A 22,962-nucleotide genomic window follows, 5' to 3' on the forward strand; every position below is an offset into this window, starting at 1 on the left:
CTGATGGGTTGGGGATACCATAGTCTCTCTAACCATCCAAGTCCAACCACAGATTGGTTCACTTTAGACATATTGTTGATGCAGAGGTTGGGTTTATTTGATATCCGCTTGATATCAATATTTATATATTCCCCTTTTAAAAAAATATACCCACCTCGCTTTTTCTTATATACTCTCTCCGTTTGGAAATACTTGTTATCAAAATGAATAAAAAGGGATGTATGTAGTACGGAGGGAGTATTCTTCACGTTGGTGCATACACTAATAAAAAAAATTACAAAATGTACATGCCCTGAAAAAAAAGTCCAAGTTCCAAAATAAAACACCTTACCATTTTTTGTTTCTTTCCGAATCAAATAGCTGCTCCAGGCACCCGGAGTCAAAATCCACCTGCTCCATGGTTTCCTCTCCACCGTCCTGTGCACCATTCTTTCCTCTTCTTCGTCCTCTCCCTAGTCCTGACCTACCCAAGCTCCAACCCGACCGCTGTGCCCAGCCCTAGAGCTGCCGCCGTGCCGTAGCTCATCGCCACCCCTCCGCCTCACCCCCGCAACCCCTCCGCCTCTCACGCGGTTCGCCGCCGTCGCCGTCCCCGTTCCACCTCGTCGCGACCCTGCCGTCTGGACCCCGTCTGCAATTTTGGCCATTGGTTTTCGAGGTACGAGCTTTTTTGCAATCCAGCGATTGGTTAAACCTCACTGGCCTCCACAAATTCTGTGCGCGCCCATCTGGATCCACCCCTAATGTCTGCATGGTCGAATTGGGAAAATTTTGAAGTAGTTTTATTCAGAAGTAAGACTAAGACGCCCTTCAATTTCAATCGAGCTAGGAAATTACTGCTAGTCGTCTGGGAAAATCCTTTAGTTCCTGCTGTGTGGAATTATGTAGCGCCGCGAGATTTTATCGCAAAGCTGTATGGTTTTATTTTTAAACTAAGCAGGGGATTATTATTTTTTACTTATGAGCTTTGAACCGTGACATTTAGATTTTGGCTGCGGTTGGATCAGCTTCAGCTGCCTGTCCTTACCAGAGCTGCTAGTGACAGCTTTAAAGCTGGAATGGGGCACACTTTGTTAGAAGTTGCTTGGTACCTTCCAATGAAAAGCTTTTGCATTCAGATTGCTCAAGTTAGGTAGACAGAGTTTTTCACCTTTTTGTATATTTTTAAATAACCCGCCTATGTTGTACCTAACATGATGTTCCCTTAGGTTGCTTTGTAGTCTTTTCCTTAGTCGCTATCTATTGGTTAGGGATCCTTAGAAGCATTCCCCAGCTGTTTGTAGCCTTGGCCTTTCCAGACATGCAGCATGGCTTCCAGTATTATATTTATGAACCATGACACTTCAGGTAGGATTACGAAATGTCCAGGCTTCGTTGGTCAAACCAGGAGCATGCAATTGGTATTTGATGATTTTCGCCCTTCATAGTCTAGATTATATTACCCAGTTCGTTACATACTTACCTGTATGTACCCGTTTGTCTAGAAGTTATCGCTTCCTAGTTGACTGTTTAGTTTCAGTATGTTACTGTGCTGTAGGAAGGCACTACATTGACTAACATGCAAACCTGGTGAGTATGCAAACTAGGAGCATGTTTATTATGTTGGAGATAAATTCCAGATGCTAAGTTAAATATTCTTTTGCAGTGTTCCAGTTTCATTTATAAATATTTGTATGTCTGGCATAGTTCAGGGAGGGTGGTTTAATTTCTTTAGATCTGTATATGTTGGTATGTAACCCACAAGTGACCACTAGGTAGCTGGCCTATGTACTTTTCTGGACTCCTAGTTTATTGCACTTTTTTTTCGAGAAAACGCAAAAGACTTTGCGTTTCATTTCATTGAACAGGAAGAGAATACAGGTACAGGTACAACCTCCCAGCAGGAGGGACACACGCACACACACCACCGTCCTCACCAAATGAGCAGGTGAGGAGGTGCCACCACCTACAGACAGCAACGACGAAAGGTCTCACCTTGTCCAGCCTCTAACCATGAATGGTGAGGAAGCTAGACTCAGAGTGTCAAGGCCACGTCACAGCCATTGCCAGGCGGCAGGTGCCTCCAAAGAAGACCACATTTCCAGGGCTGCCTGGGCCAACGTACCTTCCACCCCTGTGCCTAGGAGAATTGGCAGGCGGATGGCAGGATCTGGACGGAACTAGGGAAGCCATCGTCTTGGACACGCCGGCACTGGCGTACATTGCGCCCTAGATGCCCATGCCCTATGCTGCAGCCCACATCACAGCAATGCATCGCCAACAAGCCTCGCCGGAAAGACCGGGGAGGCCACCATCTCCAGCTGCCACATCAGGGACTCCAAGTGCAACCCAAGCAGCGCCTTCAAGAAGGGGACGGCGATGAGCCGCTGCCGCTGCCTTGTCCAGCGAACTAGACTAAGGGTTTCCCCCGGTGCTCGAGGAGAGGGGCCAGTCAGGGCCTTGACAGCGCCTCCATGGAGGTAACGGCATCCTCAGGTGTCGCCGTTGTCAGCGCAGGCCGTCGCCGCGCAGGGATTTCGCCCTGGCCCAAGACCACAGACCCCCAAAGACCACCGATGCAAGGGCAGACAGGAGACAGGGAAGCAGATCACCGGAGAGGACCACCAGCACCGAGAAGGAAGCCACTTATCATCACCGTCGAAGTACGGGAGCACCGGCTAGCGCAGTGCAACAGCCGCCGGGTGGCGCTAGTGGCACCATCACAGGGATCTGCCACCCTGCACCTCGCCGCCGTCGACCGTGGCTGCTGACGCGCCAGCTCGCAGCCTCCGCCGCCAGGATTCGCTGGGGCACAGCCAAGTAGCCGCAGCCACGTCCCCACAGGGTCGCGCCGCGCTGCTCGCGTGCTCGCCACGCCAGGCCCAGTGAAGCTCCGCTCCGTCAGCCTCGTCGAGCCCACGCTCGAGGGGGAAGCCGCTGGGGAGAAAGGTCCCACCGCCGCCGGATCTGCCTGGGCTTTGCCCGGCGGCGGCAGGGGGAGGGGAGGGGCGCTCGAGGGGGGTGGGGGGGGAGGGGGAGTGTTAGCGGCTAGGGTTCTGCCCGGTCTTGGTCGGAGACAGTAGGGGAAGGAGGAGGAAGGGCGAGGGTTTGAGCGCGGCGGCCGCCGGCGGGGCGCCGTCCTGGCGCGGTGCGGCGGCGGCGAGAGAAGGAGGCGGCTAGGGTTTAGGGTTTCCGGCTCCTCTGGGAGCCGGGCAATAGAAATAGTCTTATTGCTTAATTCCAAAAAGAGTCTTACAACCTATATTTATATCCTAGATAACTTGCAGAAGAATTAACCTAAGATAACTTGTATAAGAATTAACCTAAGATAACTTGCATAATCTGAAAATAAAAACTAAGATAACTTGCGGACCTAAGCCTGCCTGTTGGGCCTCCTTCGGCCATAGACCTGGCCGGTCATAACATCTCTCCCCGCCTGCGCAAACAACTCGTCCTCGAGCTGAAAGTCGGGGTAGTGCTGGAGGAACTCCTCGCGCTGCTCCCAAGTAGCATCCTCCTCTGGTAGTCCAGTCCACCGGATCAAGACGTACCAGGAGCCTCGGCGCAGCTGAGCCTGCAACGCCTTCTTTGGTTCAGGAAGGAGACGCCCGTCCGTGACCGGTGGAAGAGCCGGCGGTGCCGCAGGTGGCTCGCCGCGGAATGGCTTGAGCAGCCCGACATGGAAGACATCATGGATCCGGGCGCCTGCCGGAAGCTGCAGACGGTAAGGCACTTTTCCAATGCGTTCCAGGATCGCAAAGGGACCGGCATAGCGAGGACCGAGCTTCTTCCTCGCGCGGGGGTCCAAGGACTGCGTAGAGTGGTGAAGTAGACACAGCCAGACCCAATCACCCACCGCGTACTCCGCCTCGCGATGGTGGCCATCATAGTAACGTTTAGCCAACTGCTGGGCCTGCAGGAGTCGTTGCTGGATCTCCGCGATCATCTCATCACGACTTCTCAGAAGGGCCCCGGCTACCTCGGTCCGCGCCGAGGCCGGATCAACCGGCAGGATCGGCGGGGGTGGCCGGCCATACACCACCTCAAAGGGCGTAGCTCGCAGGGCGGAGTGATAAAGAGGTGTTGTAGCAGTACTCTGCCCACGAGAGCCAGTCCACCCATGCACGAGGGCGATCACCTGTAACACAGCGCAAATACATGGCAATCACCTTGTTAACGATCTCAGACTGGCCGTCCGTCTGAGGGTGGAAGGCTGTGCTGAGGCGTAGCTTCACGCCCGCCAGCCGGAAAAGGTCACGCCACACGTGTCCCGTGAACATGGGGTCCCGATCACTGACGATCGAAGAAGGGAACCCATGGAGACGGACAATGCCATCGAAGAAGGCCCGGGCAACCGATGCCGCTGAATATGGATGGCCGAGCGGTATGAAATGAGCATACTTGGAGAAGCGGTCGACCACCGTGAGAATGACAGACTTGCCGCCCACCTTGGGAAGGCCCTCGATGAAGTCCATGGAGATGTCCGCCCAAACCTGAGTAGGGACCTCCAAGGGTTGCAGCATGCCAGCCGGCCGTAGAGTCTCCGTCTTGTTGCGCTAGCACGTCACACACGACCGTACCCAGTCACGGACCAAGGCACAATCACCGGGAATGTAGAAGTCGGCGCGGAGACGATGGAGCGTCTTCTGCACTCCCTCATGGCCCGCCGAGTGAGCGAGGCGCAGCACCTGCTGGCGAAGATCGTCGTGCGCCGGAACGAAGACCCGGCACCCATGGAGAAGCAGGCCATCGGCAAGGCGCCACGGTTCCTCCAGCTCACCCGCCGCCAACTGCTGCTGTAGGAGGAGGGAATCAGCCGCAGCAGCAGTCGCCCGGCGGATGTCGTCGTAGAGGGCGAAGGAGGGCCCGGTGATGATGCAGAAGGCCGCCCCCTCCGCCGCACCGTCGTCCACATCGGCATCACGCCGAGACAGGGCGTCGGCGACGGTGTTAAGGCGACCCGGACGGTACTCGACGGTGAAGTCAAAGCCAAAGAGTTTACTGATCCATTGGTGCTGGGGCACCGTCGAGAGCCTCTGATCTAGCATGAACTTGAGGCTGTAATGATCCGTGCGGATCCAGAAAGAGCGACCCCAAAGATAGGGCCGCCAATGGCGTACGGCCTGCACCAACCCAATGAGCTCACGCTCATACGCCATCAACTTAAGATGATGTGCGGCAAATGGGCGACTGAAGAAAGCGAGGGGTCCCTCGCCCTGGTGTAGGACCGCACCGAACCCCGCACCGGAAGCGTCGCAGTCGACGGTGAAGGGGAGGTCAAAATCCGGCATCTGCAGTACGGGTCCCGTCGTGAGGGCCCCCTTGAGGGCCTCGAAGGCTGAAGTGGCCTCCTCGTCCCAAGAGAAGGCGTCGCGCCGGAGGAGACGCGTGAGTGGGGCCGCGATGAGGCCAAACTCCCGGATGAACTTTCGGTAGTACCCCGCGAGGCCAAGAAACCCGCGAAGAGCACGCGGAGACTGCGGAATCGGCCAGGCGGCGACGGCCGCGACCTTGTCGGCATCCATGGCCACTCCCTTGGCCGAGATGACGTGGCCGAGGTAAGCGACCGACGGCGTCCCGAACGAGCACTTCGAGCGCTTAAGATGAAGATGATGCGCCCGAAGCTCGTTGAAGACGATGGCCACATGCTGGAGGTGCTCTGCCCAAGAGGCGCTATAGATAAGAATGTCATCAAAGAAAACGAGCACAAACCGGCGTAAGTAGGGCCGAAGGACATCGTTCATCAAGGCCTGAAACGTCGCCGGGGCGTTGGAGAGGCCAAAGGGCATCACCAAGAACTCGAAGTGGCCGTGATGAGTCCGAAACGCCGTCTTGGCGATGTCGTCTGGATGCATGCGCACCTGATGATACCCTGATCGAAGGTCCAGCTTGGTGAAGAAGCGTGCCCCGTGCAGCTCGTCGAGAAGCTCATCGACAACCGGAATAGGAAACTTGTCCTTCAATGTGAGAGCATTAAGGGCACGGTAGTCAATGCAGAAACGCCACGTGCCATCCGACTTAAACACGAGGAGGACCGGTGCTGTAAACGGGGACGTGGAGATGCGGATGATGCCGGCGGCAAGCATGAGTGCACACTGTCGCTCCAACTTGTCCTTCTGCAGCTGTGGATACCGGTAAGGCCGCACGGCCATAGGGGCCGATCCCGGAAGGAGGTGAATACGGTGGTCGTAGATCCGGGCCGGTGGCAGACCCTGCGGCTCCTCAAAGAGATCCCGGTGCTGCTGCAGGAGCCCGTCCAAGAGCGGATGCTTGGCCTCCGTGGTCGCTGTGGCCAGCTGAAGAGGGGGCGCGGGTTCGGCCCCCCGAATGCCCTCCCACCGAATGCGACGACCCAAACGCCAGAAGGTCATCGTTAGCGCGTCAAAGTCCCAAAGGATAGGACCCAACGTGCGCAAGAAGTCGACGCCGAGGATAAAGTCGAAGCAGCCCAAATCGATGCCGGCGCATGTGATGGTGAAGTGCTCGTCGCCGATAGTGATGGGCACGTCGCGGGCGAGCCCATGGCAGCGTAGACGGTCGCCATTCGCGACCGTGACCCGTAACTGCTCTCCTCCGGCCGGCTGGAGCGCAAGACGCCGCATGGTGGCCTCTGGCAGGAAATTATGCGTGGAACCTGTGTCCAGGAGGGCCACCAGGCGCTCGCCATGGATCATGACCGGTAAAAGCATCGTCCGTTCATCACGGATGCCGGCCAGCGCATGAAGGGACACCACGAAGGCGGTAGCCGGGCCCGGTGCGGGTGCCGCTGCGGGCTCCGCAAGAGTCAGGGCGCCGAGGTCGGCCTCCGGGGTGTCATCCTCGATCTCGTCCGTCGTCTCCAGGTAGAAAAGGCGCGGACAAACATGGCCCGGCGCATATGGCGCATCGCAGTTGAAGCACAGGCCCAGGCGCCTGCGTTCCAGCTGCTCCGCCTGAGTGAGGCGCCGGAACGGCCGTGTCGGGGCTGGGATAGCGGCCGGGGCGGTGGTAGAGGACGCCGGTGCTGCCGGAGGCGGGCGGGGAGGCTGGCGGCCCCCACGCGGCGCGGATGGCCGTGGCGACGTCAAAACCTGGGCACGCTGCTCGAACGCCCGCGCGTAGTACATGGCCGTCTGAAGGTCTTGTGGTCCCTTCATCTCAACGTCCACGCGGATGTGGTCGGGAAGGCCGCCGACGAAGAGCTCCGCCCGCTGTAAGGCTGTCACACCAGGCGCGTGGCACGCTAGAGCCTGGAAGCGGTCGGCGAAATCCTGCACCGTGGAGGTGAATGGTAGGCGGCCCAACTCGGCCAAGCGGCTCCCGCGTACCGGTGGCCCGAACCGAAGAAGACAGAGCTCGCGGAAGCGATCCCACGGTGGCATGCCGCCCTCGTCCTGCTCGAGGGCGTAGTACCAGGTCTGGGCGGCCCCGCGAAGATGGTAGGAAGCCAGCCACGTGCGCTCGGACGCGGGCGTGCGCTGTCCACGGAAGAACTGGTCACATTGGTTTAGCCAGTTAAGCGGGTCTTCGGAACCGTCGTACGTGGCGAAGTCAATTTTGGCGAACCGGGGCGGCTGCTGGTGTGGGGTGCCCGGGGCCACGGCCTCGGCGATGCGGAGGGCGGAGGACGGCGCCCGGTCCAGGGTAGACGGCCCGGCGTACTGCCCTGGGACGCCCGACGCCTCGGGCTGCCACGGGGACCCTGACGAGGGCCGGGCCTCCGTGGGAGCCGACGGCGGCCCGTGGAGCTAGTCGGGCAGCGGCGATGGCGACGAAGGAAAGCGGGCCTCCTGGATAGGGAGGCCGCTCGGCGAGGACCCGCCCGGCCCAGGGTTGGGCGGTGGCGGTGGTGGAGCGCGCGCCGTGGCCGCCGGGAGGGACGGCGCGGTGGAGGGTGGCGCGGATGGTGGAGTCCAGGTCGGCCACTGCGGTCCCTGGGCGGAGGCGGATGGCGCGGTTGGCGCCGTGAACGGCGTCGGCCATTGTGGCCAGGGCGTCGTCGAAGCCGTCGGAGCGGGAAGCGCCGGGTAGCCGCCGGTGAGAGCCGCCGGTACGGGGTACCACGGCAGCGCCTGCTGGCCCGTGGCCGCGGTCTGGTGGAGCGGTGGGGGCGGCCCGTATGGGCTGGCCAAGTAGAGACGGATGCCCTGGACCGCCACGACTAGGTCATTGAGCACGCCGGCCATAGCTTCTGGTGTGAACTGCGGCGGCGGGGGGGAAGGCGGCGGCGATGGCTGCTGGATGGGAAGCTGCGGCGATGGCTGGATGGGAAGCTGCGGCTGGCCCTGGCCCGGCGTGGTGCCGGGGGCGGAGGAGAGCGGCGCCGACAGGGAGGCCGTAGTGCCCGTCGACGCGGCGGCGGTAGTGGAGGAATCGGTGGCAGCGGCGGTGGGGGAGGCGTGGGGCAGCGGTGGTGGGATTGGCGGGGAAGACATGGTCGAAACCCGGGTACCTGATACCAAGGTGTTAGCGGCTAGGGTTCTGCCCGGTCTTGGTCGGAGACAGTAGGGGAAGGAGGGGGAAGGGCGAGGGCTTGAGCGCGGCGGCCGGCGGCGGGGCGCCGTCCTGGCGCGGTGCGGCGGCGGCGAGAGAAGGAGGCGGCTAGGGTTTAGGGTTTCCGGCTCCTCTGGGAGCCGGGCAATAGAAATAGTCTTATTGCTTAATTCCAAAAAGAGTCTTACAACCTATATTTATATCCTAGATAACTTGCAGAAGAATTAACCTAAGATAACTTGTATAAGAATTAACCTAAGATAACTTGCATAATCTGAAAATAAAAACTAAGATAACTTGCGGGCCTAAGCCTGCCTGTTGGGCCTCCTTCGGCCATAGACCTGGCCGGTCATAACAGGGAGTTTATTGCACTTTGATCAGTTGTTGCCAGTTATTTCTTATACAACATACTAAGGCACACATCTGTTTTATTACTATCTGTTTGATGTTCTGTTACATGTATTCTGCAGGCTCAGTCATAAGTGGCTTCACATGAGCTTTGTGGAGTGATGCCTTTATTGTCGTAGGCTTTTCCTAACATGTAGCTCCAATGCTATGCTTGTACTGGATTTACTTTTAGAAGAAAGAGATGCAGAAGTCTGACCATCACGAGCAGAATCTTACTTCACCAAGGGGACTGATCCATAAAGTGCTTCGTCGTACAAGTAGCAGGCGATCTCCAACTGCAGCAGAGCAAGATCCTTCTCCTGTATTTCCAGAAACAAGCAATACAAAATTCTTAAAGCAAAAGAATGTAGAAGGTGCAAGCAAAGATCCAGAAAAGGGGAGCACTCACGATAACCGAATTGAAGATGAGAAGTCTGATTTGTTAGGATACGAAGTTTGTTCTGGGAAGCTTACATTAGATAACAAAGACAGAAGCGTTTCAGGTGAACAGTCGGGATCAGGGTCTAGTGGTAATTGTTTTGATGCTAGGCTCACCACTGAAGCCTTAGTATGGGGCTCTAACATCCTTAAGCTCGAGGACATTGTATCTGTAAGTTGTTAGCTCATTGACTTCAGTCTGCAACTAGCATATATGTGTTTCTGAGTTTTACCACAAGCATATATCACATTAATAATAAGCTCTTGTTTAACTTAACCCACAGGTATCATACAATTCTGGGCTTCGGCATTTCACCGTGCATGCATGCCCTCTTGAAAGGAGATCTAATGGACTTTCCTGCTTTATGAAGCCTAGAAGAATCCAGAAGGACTTGCGTTTCCTATCTACTGCTCCACATGAGGCCTTTCGGTGGGTTAATGGTTTTGCAGATCAGCAATGCTATGTAAATCTGTTACCACACCCCATGGCATCAAGCAAAAAGCATTCTTCTGAACTCATTCCATTTGATGCCATGCTTGATCCATATGTTAAATGTCGGTCTCCGCCAAAGATACTTGTCATCCTGAATCCTCGATCTGGACATGGTAGATCTAGCAAAGTTTTCCATGGGAAAGTGGAGCCCATATTTAAGGTATGTCTAGTTAAGTAGAAGCAGTTAATACCGAGATCACATCTACTTGGGTGGTTGCCAAATAAGATATTAATTCAGTTTATAAGCAATTAAGCATGCTTTCAAAATTAGATTAGTAAGGTATTTCACATGTTCAACGGTGGTCGCTACGATGATCTTCACCCAACTTAAAAATGTGTTCTCATCTAAAAAGGAAAACATGTTTCCATGTATGTGTTTTAGATTTCCTTGTTTACCACTTCCTGTATTGAGCAATTTAGTTTAAGTTACGAAGTGATGAATTAGAAAATTATTCCCTCCATAAAGAAATATATTTCTTTACAGAGGGAGTACCTCACATCGACACTGTCATACCATTGATTACCTTCAAATGCAATGTTGTTAGGATCACGATCCTAAGTAGAAACCTTTTTGTTTGATGTAATCGGATCTAGATCCGGCCATCGAATCATTGTTTTACCAGATTTTTGAAGTTGACACAATTCGTGTAAAAATGAGTCATTTATGCAAATCTGCAAATTTATACTGCAAAGTTGTATTTGGGTTGTTCTTTTTGTAAACTGGGAACACTTTCTTACATTACATTCAGTTGAACTCATTTCTGGTCTTATTCAATTCATTTTGTGGTTATATTGATTACTAAGATGTATAATATGTGGATCTTAATATATTTTACTTAGGGTGGCATGTAGAAGGCAAAAAGGCAATACGATAAAATAAACTGATGTACTTTAGATTAGTAACGTGTAATACTGAGTCTTGTATGCTGTATAGTTTAAAATCCCAATCTCAATCACTAGCCTGATTTTACCTTTGATTCCATTCATTAGCCTGGCCCTACATTCGGACCACGGTTCTATAAACATTTCGATCCATGTCATGTCGGCTCCATGGCCTTTGACATCTATATTGACTTCTTATGTCAGTTACTCAGTTCTGGGATGCTGAATTTATTAGGAATGCCATTTCTGTACTCTTTGACATTTTGCCATTCAGTTATATATAAAAAGTTTATAGGTGATGCTCGTTTATGCAGATGTTTTTTTTTGTACCTCAAGTACTTTTGTCTGGTTTAATAATAATAATAAGTGTTAGAGACAGCTTGCAGGTTTCAAGATGGAAGTGATTAAAACTACACATGCTGGTCATGCAAAATCTCTTGTATCAACTATTGATTTTAGTACCTGTCCAGATGGTATATTTATCTTTACATCTTTCCTTAGTAGTTTATGTTGATCATCTAAATCATTTTTTGCCTGCACTTTCTAGGAATTGTATGTGTCGGTGGCGATGGAATTGTTAACGAGGTTAGTGTATATTAATTCCATGCATATTCTTTTTGTTGGTCTCTCTGTCATGTTAGTTTTTTAGGGTCTAGTGTGGTATAGTAACGAGAAAAGATAATCCTAGTGTCAGTCTTATTACTCTTATACATCTGGATTTTCTAAATTTTCCGAACTTTCCCCCAATGGCCACACAGCATCAGTTTGTGCTTTGGGATTCATATATTTTCAGCATATTTGCCAACCGCCATAGCAAATACTCATTTCACACATTTGTGGTCTGGATTCGACTACTACTTAATTTTTGATTAATTTTGAATGCCTGACATGCGGGCGCGCGGGGGGGGGGGGGGGGGGGGGGGGTTATAGTCCACAGAATGTACAAAATCCACACTCTTATTAGTAATAGCTACAACGAAGAGGTTGCCACAATACCCTGAAAGAAATTCTGCACCTTTATTTTGTTACCAATGTTTTAGCTCCCTAACTTCACCCACTCGATTGGTAATTACTAGGTTCAGGGGTTTTATCTAGGGACATAAAAAGTTTGCATACACCATATTCTACTTTGCTATGCCACAACAATTTTGAGTTCATTGAACAAAGTTGCTGGGTTTTGGATACTCAGAAGGTTTAAATTGTTTCAGTAGTACTACCAACTAAATACTAATCTTTAACATTTGAGGGCCATGTATGTTTACTACTGTTATATTTCCATGAGCACTCAAGGAGCCTGTTTGTTTGGTAGTTTCCCGAACTCATCCTCTCCCTGTTGTCAAAATAGATATTTGTGTGCTAGGTGCTAACTACAGGTCCTGATGCAACAATCAACTTATTCCGTAGGTACTCAATGGTCTTCTGTGCAGAGATGATCAAATTGAGGCAGGCTCTCTTCCAATTGGTATAATACCTGCAGGATCTGATAACTCACTTGTTTGGACAGTCTTGGGTGTTAAAGATCCAATTTCTGCAGCATTGTCCATTGTCAGGGTAAATAACATTTCATTTGTACAGTTTTACTGACGGTTTTCTATGTATGTTTAACTCCTCTTTGCAACTTTGCATATAATTTGTTGACGTCGCATTTTAAAAAGTTTATTAAAGAACCTAAATGTTACTCATCATGTTGGGTAGGATTATGTTCATAGATACACCTTTAGGGATTCAGTTCCCTGATGTAAAACAATTTAATCATGAATTAGGTTCAGCTAAATCTCATCAATTGTGGTTAATGGTGCTTGTACACTGAAATGCCAGTATCCCAAATATCTTTCGGTTTCTGTTTCTTTTCTTTTACAGATAAATATTCTTCTTTCATTTGTAATTGTCTGCCCTCCCTATGGTTCCATTTGTGTGGGCCTGTATGTCACTGCCCTAATGTTAGCTGTTCTGTTGGACCTTCATCCCAAATTCACGTGACTATAGCGTGTCCTACTGTTGAGCCTTTCTTATCATACATCTTTTCTCATGTTTATTATATGAGGCAGGTAGCGACCGCTAGACAGTACATCTTCCTCACATGGTCACATGCGAGTTACTTCTTTGTAATTGTTCATTAGGCTTCCCTGAGATCCCTCCACAATGGACCCACACAAAAATACAACACAGCTCCACTCTTAATACGACCATAACGCTCCTCGATGTAGCTTTCTTTCGATTCTGCATTACTGTGTTATTGTCATGTTGCCAGCAACACCCAACCATGTCTTAACACTGACGCCAACAAAGTGAAAATATGTTGTACAGTACCTGTATGTCATGTTTGCTATTGACTATGTAGTTTCATCTAAGAGATGCTACCCTATACTTATTTGAATTGTTTAGTGTCGATACCATCAATTATTGTGCTTGCAACTTTATTATCTATGTTTTTTCATATAATATCTAGTCAAAGTAATAATATTCATTAAATTGTTTGTTCGTTGCAGGGAGGTTTTACACCTATTGATGTTTTTTCTGTTGAATGGATTCAGAGTGGGACTACGCATTTTGGCACAACAGTCTCGTATTTTGGCTTTGTTAGTGATGGTACCACATACTTGAATTTTCAGGAAATTTTCTCTTATTTTTAAAATATAAATTAGCTTCTTGAACTAAAGTGAGTTTCCATTTATCTGCTGCAGTTCTTGAACTCTCAGAGAAATACCAGAAGCGTTTTGGTCCTCTCCGTTACATTGTTGCTGGTTTTCTGAAATTCCTGTGCTTGCCAAAGTACAGTTTTGAATTGGAGTATCTTCCAGTAGCAGATGTTGATGGTGCTGGGCATAAAATTGTGGAGGGACAAGAAAAGGTTGATACGTCAGACCTCTATGACGATGTAGTTCAGAGGTCGAGAGCAGAATGTTTACCACGTGCCTCAAGTTTGTCTAGCATTGATTCAATCATGTCTACGAGCATAATGTCTGGGGGAGAACCAGAAGTTTCTAGTCCACGTGCTAATAATGAACCATCTGAACTTGTGCGGGCACTTGATCCGAAATCAAAACGCCAGTCATTAGGGAGGACAAGTACTTTCAAGGAACCAGAAGAATCGCTCCATCCTCAGGCATCAACTCCCAGCTGGCGTAGATCCAAATCAAAGTCAAGGACAGAAAAAGCGTGGCCAGGTTTGACTGCTACAAATGACACTAAACCTTCTAAGGGCACCACAACACATGATAAAGAAGACACATCATCCACAATTTCAGATCCTGGACCTGCGTGGGATACAGGACCCAAGTGGGATATGGAGCCTAAATGGGATAATCAACCTAATTGGGAACCTGAAACTCCTATCGAGCTACATGGTCCATCAGATGACATTGAGCTTGGTCTGACTAAGGAACTAGTCCCAAGCTTAGATGAAAGATGGGTCATTAGGAAAGGGCGCTATCTCGGTGTATTGGTATGCAACCATTCATGCAAGACCGTGCAGAGTTTAAGTTCCCAGATTGTTGCTCCCAAGGCTGAATATGACGACAACTGTCTGGACCTGCTGCTGGTTGGTGGAAGTGGGAGGCTAAGGTTATTAAGGTTTTTGGTGCTTTTGCAGTTTGGAAAACACATTTCTCTTCCGAATGTGGAATATGTAAAGGTGGGATTTGGCTCCTCTTTGTCGAGCATCCAGTTTTACTCATCACGACAGAAACAATTATCCAATTCTAGTTTCATTCATTTGACAAACTGCTGTGCTTATTTTCAGGTACGATCCGTGAGACTTAAGGCAGGCCCGAATACACATGATGGGTGTGGTATTGATGGGGAGCTCCTCCATGTCAAGGGGCAGGTCCGGTGCAGTTTGCTACCTCAGCAAAGTCGTTTGATCGGGAGGCCAGCCAAAAACCCTGTACAGTAACTGTAAATACATCACCCTGCAGCCCTATATCTGCCTGGAAATTCGCACCTGTACAACCGGCAACTTTCTTGATCTTTTTACCTCTGCATCCAGAACAGCCTCACTGACAGACAGGCACATATAACTCCAGCGCTGTACATTGGTGCTTGATGACCGAAAGTGCCAGATGGTGACATTTATCCAAGAAATGTAAAGCCTATTTGGTCTGCAGCCCACTGCGCTCTCTTCGTTTCGCCTTTTCTTTGGCTGGTATCGGATGTGCTAGAGCGCCATCTATCTGATCAGCGTACTTGGGGGGACGGTTCTGTTCAGAACAGCATGGTGCCTACACCTGGTGTGTGCGGTTGTTTGGAGGTCCCTGGTGCCGGCCACTTGATGCTTGTCACCCCCCATTAGAGGGACAAGCAAAACACTGCCAATGCTATGTCCCTGATCAGCTTGTGCCGTTTACAGAAAGCGCGAACAGATTTCTATCATGTCGTGTTCCCGGTATAGTATAGGATTTGGACGAACCAAAAAAGGAGAGAAGATATTTGTGGTGCTGCTGGCTTTCCCACCTATAGTTCTTTTTGTGTTTGTGTTTGTGTTTGTGCGCCAAGTGTGATGTATTGAGTTGTAATTTGTCCCAGCTGTCTGCCATAAACGTTTTGGATCATAAATCTTTGTCAAGATAAACCTGCAGGTACATATGTGGTACTAATGTGTTGTTCTCTGCTGGGGAATAAATAGCATGGTTTGATAGTATGACATTGTTGGTTACATATGCCTGATTTTATCATTTCGTCCATGAGGACCATACAACCCCTGCAGGGCTGAAACTTATTAATCATCAAAAAAGGCAAAAATACAAAGGTGAACATGGGTGTGCGTGCACCCACGTGAATAGTAAATTCATAAAAAATACTAGAAAAACTAAAAAAATTCTGAAATTTTTGCGGTATGAACCTTAGTCGATCATTCTACTCACGTGTGAAGTATCATCATGTATTGACATCCATGGTATTCTTAGTGAAGAAAATACAAATGCGGTCATACTATTCATTAAACAGTGTTTTTTAATATAGATTCGATTAGCTTTGATTTTGTCATTTTTTCCCAGATTACCACGGATGTAATTTCTTCGTGAAACTTCATATGCGAGTACACCGGTTGACTATGTATATTAAAAAAAATATTCCGAAATTTTTGATTTTTTCTATCATTTTTTTGGAATTTATTATTCATAAAGGATGCGCGTGCATCCATGTTCACCAAATCCGTGTCCTCAAAAAAGGTCTGTAAAGCATTCGGCACGGACAAACCGACAAACGCCACGCTTCTGGTAACCAGGATCATTAGAATCTTTATTTAGGTACGGAAACCATCACTGGCAAAGATATATAGAACCGTTGGTTTGATAATTGTAGGACGCAGTTGGTAGCTAGCACGAGCTGGAGGTTGCTAAAAAGGGTAGCGAACAAAAGGCACCTGGCGATTGCGACTCTTTCCTTAAAAAAAAGAAGGGCATTTCTAATACGGATCCTCAAATGGCCTGCGAAATGTTCGGACAGTCCAGACGCACTTTTGTCATTTAATACGTATTTGTCCGCAAACGTGTCTGTAGTCCGTTTTCTCACAAATCAGACGCAAATCAAGGGGAGCTTTGCGTTTGGACCTCTGCCACGTACGTGTCCGGCAAACGGTCCCATTCGAAACCCCTCTCATGCAGACACTTGCCTCTCTTGTGCGACCGCTCCAGCCGTCCCGCGCCACATTCTATCGGTTTAGAGTGGATGCGACCGCTCCGCAACATGATGTAGACTGAAGGGACACACTGGCCAAGAGCGTCCCTGGCGCCGTGTCCGCTCGCTCGCTCTCCGCGCAGTGTTCAATGCCGTCTCAGAGCAAAGTGACCAGACTGGGCGACGAGACGGCTTCCTACTGCATGGATCCCGGCTATTCGTCCGTCCGCCTACTCGGCATATAACAAGTGCGCCATCCGAGAAACCCACCGCCCGCATTCAAACCGCTGCTTTGCTTGATGGATGCCTGCTATAAACACGGTCGCACACAACCCAAATTGCACCACCTCTGCTTCTCCTTCCTCATTCGTCCATGACCGCTGACGCAATGATGGCGATTGGCAGAGCGCCGTGGAAGCGGCTCTTGTCGGCGCAGAAGCACGAGAAGGCGGTCCTTGCTAACAACCGCCAGGCCCGCGTGTATGGCACATAGAGGGCGGACTGTCTCCGAGCTCGCTGGAGGAAAGATGGAGGATGATGACCGCACAATGCAGGAGGCGTCTGACGATAAGGTCGAGCCCTCAACCGTTTCCGCGCCGGTTGTCGGCTTCACCATGACGCGGGCGCAGTACGACTCCGTCATGGTAGTGGAGTAGGAGCCAACACAACCTGCACTGTCGGTCTCCGTGTTTTGGATGCTGCAAGAGGAGCAGCGATACAACCTCCGGCTTCTCGAGCAGCACTGGCTCGGCAAGGGACAAATCACATACGAACGAAGATGCCGTTGTGGCCATGGTCGCGGAGAATTCAGGCTCCCGGGATGAGCAGCGCCGCTGTTCCAATCCATGCGCAGCGCCACAACATTGGCCGCGAGTGATGGCAGCTGGCCGCCCTGCGGGCAGAGACTGACGCCCTGTTCAGGAAGATCGATGCGGAGGCACACACAGAGGCGATGCAAGCGATCATGGACGGGAATGTTGCTGCCTACGTCGCCAGCTCCGTGCCGGCCACACCGTTCACACGGTTCTTGCCCGGTCGCAACGACCACAAGACCAGCTCATCCATGTCGATCGTGGACCTCATCTCGACCTATGACGTTCATACGACAGACTCCGGAGAAGAAGAGTAGAGGTGGGACACATACGTAGGCACGTCTCGTGCCTCATGTGGGACAGCTCCGTGTCCCATGTCCTACTCTCCTCCTCGCCGATTACCCACAACTTCACTTCTCGAAGCCACGAACATAGGGAAGAATAGGACATGAAACACGGGGGCCTCCACGGCACGTGGAGATTTAGACTAGGTTAAAAAAAATGTCATGTGCACTTTTGTTAATGAAATGTGTCAAAAATATTATTCTCTCCGATCTGAAAGAAGTGTCGCAGTTTGAACCAAGGTTAGTTCAAACTTAGTTCGAAGGCATGACACTTTTTTTCTGATCGGAGGGAGTATTAACTTGGTTCAATTTGTCCAGTTTGCTTAAATTCAGGTTTAGAAGGACAGTGACTCTAATTTGAGAAACGGCTTTTGGCCTTAGGACGCGTTCGGCAGTCCTCGCGGAGCGAAGCGCGTAAAGCGGGGTTTAACCAACTCCTTAAATTATGGTGTAAATTAAGGGCCTGTTCGGCCTTCCGCCAGCTCCACAGATCTGCGGAGCGCGTATATCCCAGCTTCACCTTTTCAGCCTGCAGCTCCGCCGGCTCCGCGAGCTGACTCGGGAGTGGAGGGATTCCGAACGCTCCCTAACTGGATTGCCGTTCTGCTCCGGCGCGGAGCCGCGGAGCGGAGGGAATCCAAACGCGGCCTTAATCTGTGCATGCAGAAAAACGCAGGAGCAAACAAAAGCCACCGACTGCGCAGGTGAAAACACCCAACGCAATATTGCACAGATCGTACCACTCAAACACACACAGAGGGGAAAAAAGGCCGGGAAGAACCGCTGGCGAAGTGCAAGAACATGGAAGCTGCCGCGCGGCAGGCTAGCACCTGCAATGGCAGCCGCGTCCCCTGGCGAAGCCGAGCGACACGCAGCGGCCGCCGCGGCGGCACCCGCCGTAGTGGCACACGTCCATGCAGGCGCTGTTGGCCGCCGCGTCCCCCGGGTCGCACTGCTCCACCGGGATCGTCGCCCCGCACGGCACCCCCGACGGGTAGTCCTCCACCCACGCCGCCCTCGCCGAAGGCGGCGCCACCAAAACCACTGCAAAAAACGGGTCACGCCACATCAGACGCATGCATGCACACGTTTCAAGAGATGCATGCAGCTCGCGCTTCGCCACTCCATGCGAGCTTGCGGTTGCACGTACGCGGCTTACCGGTGAGCATGGCGACGAGGACGACGAGGAGGAGGCGCCGCGGTGGCAGTGGCAGCAGGGGCAGACTGCAGCGGCACGCGGCGGCATCGCTTCCCTGGGCCATGGGTATTAGCTTGTGTTCGCTCGCTCTGTTCCGGTGTTCTGCTCGGGCACGGGCGGGAAGGTGACAAGCTGATGGCTTGGCGCGCCCTGTGCATGCTGGCCATGGTGATATATAAGGACAACTCCAACGACCACCGGCCTGTCCGTTTCGGCCCAAACGGACCGAGGAGACAGTCCAACGCGCAACCTCATCCATAAAAAATATTTCTTTAGAGTCCGACTCAACCCATTTTCGATGCAAACATGCGTCCTGTTTGCGTCAGACGGACAGCAAATGGACGCTCACGTGCCCGCTCCTCGTCCATCTCGGACCCGCATGTCGACCGCCCACCCACCTCCCACCGCCCAAATTAATTGTACACGGGCGATCGGACCCACTTTGGGTGGTTGGGCACATCGACGGCTACACAACCATAAACAAACGGGGTGTCCGTTTTTCTGCCCCAAAGAGATGAAACCCGGACGAAACAGACATCCGTTTAGAATAGTGTGTTGAAGTTGGCCTAAAGAAGATAAGCAGACATTCTGACAAAGCGAATAGGTGGAAAGCTGCGGCAAGTACATGTGAGCGATTAGACGCCGATACGGTTGTTTGCTGCTTTTGTGCGTGGATCGTTAGCAATAATAGTGTATGTTATCCAGGCATCAACTTGTAATAAGGCTGGTTATTATTGCTGTATAATTGCTTGATTTGGACGCGCATATCTAGCGTGCTTTTGCTACCTGTAGATAAGGAGGATTAAAATTCATGGCATTGGTATTGTGTGCTCGATTTCGACATTATAAATTCATAGTGCACGGATTTCACTGATCAAGTTAGATTCAACATCATCCATCTATATGCTTAATGTACCATGTACCAATGAGGCAACCCTTTTGTTTTATAAATTCCTTTCAGTGGCAAAAGCAATAAAGTGATGGTGCCCACATGTTGTGACGTTGGTTAGTACTTCGGTATGTTTGTTAGTTTGCCCCTAGCACCCCCCTTACACTACTGCCTCCATCCTACGTTCTGAAGATTCAACTTTGAACAATTAAATACGAGTTATATGCCAAAAATATCACACCATTTGATTATTATTTTTCAAATTTTGAATCTAACATTATCAATTTTGTATACTATAAACCACATATTGTTGGAAAATTCTTGATCAAAGTTAAATCTCAAGAAGTGTATGTGTGCCTACTAAACAAGGGTGAGGGGAGTACTACACGGACAACCGTCGATGGTTGGTCATCTCTGATGGGCAGATAGATGTATGCCACTAGTAATACTTATCATTGGCATACAACAGAAGACAGTCAGTGGTGACTCTAAGAAATTGTCTAGCACATAAAGGCATATATGACTTTCGGATTCAAAATCGGGATGGAGCAGGTTCAAATATCGGCCAGATTCAAAATCGTATGGTTAGGGAATAGACTTAGGTCGGAAGTGGGCACATACCACATGCATATACAAGGGATATATAAACAAGAGCAAGTATTAATTAACACATATACTCTTTAAACTCACAAAAAGCACTAGAAGGTACTAAAATATTCCAAACAAACCACTAAAATATTCCAAACAAACCACTAAAAATAATATGTCTCATCACATAAGCAAATATAACATTCACGTATTGCTACCTAATACTTTTAACCTTATAATAAAACATATATCCATATTTAGCAATATTAGTGTATGTTACCCGGGTATCAACTTGCAATAAGGCTAGTTATTATTGTTGTATAGTTGGTTTCTTTGGACGTGCATATCTAGCGTGTTTTTGCTAGCTAGATAAGGATGATTAAAAATTCATGCCATTATGTGCTTGGTTTAGACATTGTACATTCATAGTGCATGGATTCCCTTGGTCAAGTTAGATTCAACATCATATATATGCCTAATTTACCATATAATAATGAGGGAACCCCTAAGTTTTTTAAACTCCTTTAATTGACAAAAGCACGATTGTAGAACCAAGTGTGGTGCCACATGTTGTCGTGTTGGGCATGTCTGTTAATTTGCCCCTTGCGCCTCCTTACTCTACTCTTTCCATCCTAGTTTAGTAGATACACACATTTTTAAGATTTAGCTTTGAACAAGAATTTTACCAATAAAGTATGAGTTATACACCACCATAAATGTCTACCAACTTATTATTCAGATGTGCATCTAACATTATTAGTTTTGTATAATAGTACCACATATTGTTGGACTAATTCTCGGTCAAAGTTACATTCTTAAAAGTGTGTGTGCCTACTATCCTAGGACGAAGGGAGCACAACAAAGGCAACCATCGATGATCGGTCATCTTAGATGAGTAGAAAGATGGATGTTAGTAGCAATGTTAATCAATGACATACAACCGAAAATCTATCAATGGTGACTCTATCAAATGGTTTAGTGAATAAAGTAATCTATGACAACACATAATATACAACGGTGGTGTCTCGATCCTCTCTGTATTCATGATTCACACCACTCTGACACATCTCGAAGGCGATGAAGGGATTCCCAGAGCACTAGCGTGAAAGGTCACCGTGTAGACATGAATAGCGGGACCCATGGGATATGTAGCGTCACCTCTCGATCCCGCCACTTGCCACCGAGTCCACTGCGGTGCCATCAAATCCTGTTGTACCCCCATGGAATCTGGTTGCTACTTCCTTACTCTCTCATATCACCATTTTTGGTGCTGCTGAGCTTGATCTACCCCCTCCCCAGATCCATATGTACTCGAGCCTGCACCGTTCACTACAAGAAAAAGCGAGTTATGTGGGAAAATGACCATACCGAAAAGATAATCCATCATAGAAGTGTCCACATCCATGGAGAAAAAAAATTATTTTGTCATACATGTAGCGACACTAAACTAGGAAGACGAAAATCTATGACAATTTCTAAAAATTCGTGCAGGAAGTGCGCCTATGCTCCGCCTGGGCACTCGTATGATGGTCTCTACACTATCTATGATAAGGTGGTTCATGGTAGAAGCGAGGTCGACATTTCCCCCATGATTGGTATGCTTAGTTTCACCTCGTTCATTATACGCAGGGTAGCTTCAACCCGGTAGGGCCTGGATGCCAACCTCTCAATAGAGGAACTAAATATTGTGTACTTGGTGTGATCATTGGAGCCTCTCATTCCATGAAACATACTTGATCTATTCTCTAGCAGCAGGAGTACCACGAGTTGGTGATGGTGGTGTGCTCACAACTCGAGAGGGCTGCAAGGGACCTTTTATTTCCAACATGGGTGACGGTCCAGTCTTCACATCAAAATATCTTCTTGCAATCTTTATAAACAATTATGTTTCTACACATGTTATCTTGAACAAATTTACTTTCTTACCGGGTTTGACCTAGTTTTCGTGTGCATTTGTTTTGTTATGTGCATCCCTAGTGCAGAGATCGGGAGTTGAGATCTTTGTGGTTGTATAACCAAGATACATGTAAAAAGAATCTTCCATTTCTAAAATGGAAGTACTTTCAAAACAGGAAATGATTACCTCGGGCGGGTGATATTAGTTCACGTAGGTTGTTTCATGTGCCAACTATGTGTCCCATGGTTCCTGATGTTTCTCTTCCCAAAATGATTTGTTCCTCTCTGCATGATCCCCTCTCTATTCGGCGTTGCACTCAAAGTGTCACTATCATTGATTGCCTCCACTACCACTCCTGAACACCTAGAGCCATGTTGTTACCTAAAACCCCACATTAGTGGCGATTGCATGCACCATTCAGCTCACCATCGCCCATGGTCCTCTGCTTCTTTTGCACATATTGGGTAAAGGTCATGGAGCTTTGTTTTCATTGATTTACATGGTGGAGCTCAAGCTAGAGCATGAAAACAAGATATCTTTTGCCCATGACACCAGGCTTAGAAAGGATGGGGTTGTGAGTGGATGGATCCGGGCCCAATGGATTAGATGGGGAGAGAGCTCTAGCGAGCTCGAGGTGAAGACACCGATGTTCAAAAATTTTGTTGCAGAAGGTTAGCATTTTGGGGGGAAATCAAGTCGGATATATATAATTTTTTGGAAAAGGAGGCTTACCCCCGGCCTCTGCATCTGAAAGATGCATGCGGCCATTCATCAAGTCGGATATGTTCCTTGGACATGTTACAACATTATTTGTGATTTGCTACAAACACATGTGTGACATGCTGCAATGACTTTGAATGCACAGCAAAACACACAGCATTTTTTATGTTGTTGCAAGCGTTGGTTACTATGCTATATAAGTGTGATAATTCTTCTCGGCAATTAGCCCTGACCATCAGTGATTTAT

General features: G+C 49.6%; 2 protein-coding genes and 1 pseudogene across 2 annotated transcripts; 2 read left to right on the forward strand and 1 right to left on the reverse strand.

Moving 5' to 3' along the window:
* The first annotated feature begins 373 nt into the window (after positions 1-373).
* LOC125509818 (sphingoid long-chain bases kinase 1) lies at positions 374-15,290 on the forward strand. The gene is made up of 9 exons (XM_048674846.2): positions 374-658; positions 8,922-9,448; positions 9,561-9,929; positions 11,031-11,124; positions 11,199-11,236; positions 12,056-12,202; positions 13,141-13,240; positions 13,336-14,285; positions 14,394-15,290. The coding sequence occupies exons 2-9, from the start codon at positions 9,041-9,043 to the stop codon at positions 14,544-14,546; spliced, it is 2,259 nt and encodes a 752-aa protein (XP_048530803.1). The 5' UTR covers positions 374-658; positions 8,922-9,040; the 3' UTR covers positions 14,547-15,290.
* Positions 665-3,062, forward strand: LOC147991096 (uncharacterized; annotated as a pseudogene).
* Positions 15,291-18,103: 2,813 nt separating the features above from the next.
* Positions 18,104-18,784, reverse strand: LOC125509830 (uncharacterized). Its single transcript, XM_048674856.2, has 2 exons — positions 18,583-18,784; positions 18,104-18,467 (listed from the first exon to the last, which is right to left on the reverse strand). Exons 1-2 carry the CDS (start codon positions 18,683-18,685, stop codon positions 18,247-18,249), a joined length of 324 nt encoding a protein of 107 aa, XP_048530813.1. The 5' UTR covers positions 18,686-18,784; the 3' UTR covers positions 18,104-18,246.
* Positions 18,785-22,962: the final 4,178 nt, after the last annotated feature.

Source organism: Triticum urartu, chromosome 1A (genome assembly GCF_056163025.1).
Source record: "Triticum urartu cultivar PI428250 chromosome 1A, HENAU_Tu73, whole genome shotgun sequence".
In the NCBI taxonomy this organism is placed as follows: domain Eukaryota; kingdom Viridiplantae; phylum Streptophyta; class Magnoliopsida; order Poales; family Poaceae; genus Triticum; species Triticum urartu.